At 58.8% G+C, this 2,736-nt stretch overlaps 1 protein-coding gene across 1 annotated transcript in view; it reads right to left on the reverse strand.

Moving 5' to 3' along the window:
* Ppp1r37 (protein phosphatase 1 regulatory subunit 37) overlaps positions 1-2,736 on the reverse strand; it is a 33,536-nt gene continuing 30,800 nt past the window's right edge. Inside the window, exons 9-13 of the mRNA XM_031385575.1 lie at positions 2,155-2,296; positions 1,884-2,050; positions 1,008-1,761; positions 697-783; positions 1-615 (exon numbers count right to left, since the gene is read on the reverse strand). Of these exons, the coding sequence (XP_031241435.1) occupies positions 701-783; positions 1,008-1,761; positions 1,884-2,050; positions 2,155-2,296 (1,146 nt within the window). The 3' untranslated portion in view covers positions 1-615; positions 697-700. The remainder of the gene's footprint in view (positions 616-696; positions 784-1,007; positions 1,762-1,883; positions 2,051-2,154; positions 2,297-2,736) is intronic.

Below are 2,736 nucleotides of genomic sequence, written 5' to 3' on the forward strand. Positions count from 1 at the left end.
ACCCAGCTCCATTTATTAGAAAAGGTGTGAGAGCTGCTCCAACAGGAGTGGCCCAGCCCAGCCCACCCTCACCATCCACCCACCCACTGCCCACTGTTGTAGTGCCTGCCAGGGTGCAGCCTCAGTGGCCCCGGGCAGCAGGGTCCCAGAACTACACTGCTGCTCGCCCAGCTCCCTGATAGATTTTATTGCACTTTAGAAAAAAAGCTCTGTTCCTTCTCTCTGGCCCCACCCCACAGGGGCTGGCAAACTACCACCACGCTCACCAGCTGGGTCCTGAGAGGGGTCAGGAGCCGTCATCCCCGACTCCTACTCCTCCCAAGACAGGCTGGTCACTGGGCCCTCCAGGACCAGGGCAGCCTGTGGCTGGTGACCCTGGAGAGCTCCTTGCATCCTCTTCCTCCTGTCCACCTCAGCCCCAACCTGGGGAGCGGCAGACGCATAAATACGTGCTAAAGTCCAGGAAGCCACTCCCAGCCCTGTGCCCCTTGTGGCTGTAGTGTTGTTGTATCAAGGCCTGGGATGCTCCGCCTGGTTTCCTGGGGGACTAGGCGGGGAGTCAGCAGATCCTTGGGGACGGCTTCAGCTCATCACAGACTGTCCGGAACAAAAGAACTAGGGGAACAGAGGTGGAGGATGGTGAGAACAGGGTTCTTAGCTCTTTCTGCCCAGTCCTCACAGTCAGCATCTACTTACAGTGTCACAGTGTGTCCCGCGGGGCCTCCTGACTGGCCTCTAGAAGCAGTTCCTCCAGCTTGCTGACACCCTGGGAGTGGTGCAGTGCTGTAGGCAATAGGTGGCAGCAGCTTTAGAGGCAGGTGGGGATATGGCCTTGTCCCTCCAGACCATACAGTACCCATCCCTGTGGGAAATCTGGGGCCCAGAGCAGGAACCCAAGACCAAATCTTTTTTCCTATCCCTTTATGGGCCATTCTACAGAGCAGTTGGCTGAAGCCCCTACAGGTAGGTGCTTCCTTGATAGCCTACCCCTGCCTTTCACTCCTTACCGTGCTCCAGGCTGCAGCTGCCTCCCTTAGCCTCCAGCCCTGGGGGTGGTTCTGGGGGAAGTGTGAGGGCAAACTCAGGCTTCAGGCCGTTGGGCAATGGCTGCCCTGCCTGAGATGGCTCCAGCTGGGGCGGAGCCTCAAGTGACTCTGGGTCCTGGATGTCCATGGTCTGAGACAGCGGAGAGGCAGGTGGAGAGGCAGGCGGGGAGGGAGGAGAGGGTGGAGGAGAGGAGACAAAGGTGGGAGGAACAGGGGGCTCTGGCCTCTCGGGTGGACTCTCCACCCGGGTCACCACAAATACCTTGTGGCCTCGGCCTGGGCTAGAGACAGAAATACGCTGCTCAGTGGGAGAGGAGGGGCTGCCCGGGGGGCTCTTGTCACCAGGGCCTAGGGAGTCCATGGAGGGTATGAGGGCAGGGCAGGGGGCCGAGGAACTCTGGTCAGCGACCCCCTCGTCCCTCTGCTGGTCTTGTTGGTCCTCCTCCTCTTCCTCCTGCTCCTCCCTGTCAGAGTCTGAGTCTGAGTCTGAGTCTGGGCCAGGCCGGGGGCTAGGGGCCCCATTCTGAGACCCTATGGCTGGCATCTCCCCAGACTCTTCCAGGGGCTGGGGTGCGGTGATGGTGATCTCAGGCATGGAGGCTGACAGCTGCAGCTGCTGCTTCTCCTCACGCTCTCGTACCAGCACAAAGTTGCGCTTGCAGCCATTCTGGATCTCAGCCAGTAGTGCCTTCTGTGTCTCAATGAAGCTCTTCACCTGTGGGACCCAGCCTGGCTAGGGCTCTGTGTGGCCTCTACCCACTTCTTCCCACCCTGGCCCACTCACCCTCCCTTTTGCCCCTGCCCACAACAGCATTGGTACATAGCAAGCACCCTCACCGGCTCCTTCTTGGGCTCTCGGTCCAGGTCCAATCGAAGCAGGGAGTGGTTCACCTTGAGGGCCAAGGACAGCGCCATGAGCCCACCTGTCTTGATCTCGTTTTCCCGGAGGTCCAGTCTCAGGAGGCGGGGGCTCTCGGCGATGAACTCTGCCACGGCCACCGCGCCTGGGAGGGGGACCGCAGGGGCTGGCCAAGGGCCCCATGCCTGGCCGCTGGCCGGCCGCCCTGCCGAGCCCCGCTGGCCCCAGCGCGCCTGGCCCGCATCCTACCCTCGCATGTGAGCTTGGTTGAGGCAAGGCCAAGGCGCAGCACACTGCGGTTGCTGATGAGCCCATTCTTGAGGTTTCGTACACCCTCATTCCCAATGGGGTTGTGGCCCAGGTTCAGTGTCTCCAAACTCTGTGTGTGCGGCTGGAAGGCACAGGAAAGGTGAGAAAGGGTGCCATGGGTGGAGGAAAGGCCAGAAAGGTATGTCAGGAAAGGAGCTGCAAAAAGGAGTCAGGGCACACATCTTCTCCTCTTGCCTGGCCTGGGAAACATATCCCTCCTACATTGAATGTCTCCTCAAAGCCCACACTGCCCAGGCTCCATCAGAGTCTAGGTGGCCCCCAAACCACAGGCTGGCTCTCTGCCCTCACCCAGCCTGTCTCTCAATGGTTTCAGGTCCCTGAAGACAACCTTCTTGTGGAAGGGGACCTGGGCAGTAGGACACAAGGAACCCCTCCCCTGAGAGTATTTGCATCTGCTAGAATTACTTTACATGTTATGTGATGATCAAAAGACTAAAAACTTACTGAGTGCTTTCAGAAATACTTTTTTTTTTTTTTTTTTTTTTTTTTTTTTTTTTTTTT

The sequence above is a fragment of the Mastomys coucha genome, unplaced genomic scaffold, assembly GCF_008632895.1.
Source record: "Mastomys coucha isolate ucsf_1 unplaced genomic scaffold, UCSF_Mcou_1 pScaffold21, whole genome shotgun sequence".
NCBI lineage: Eukaryota > Metazoa > Chordata > Mammalia > Rodentia > Muridae > Mastomys > Mastomys coucha.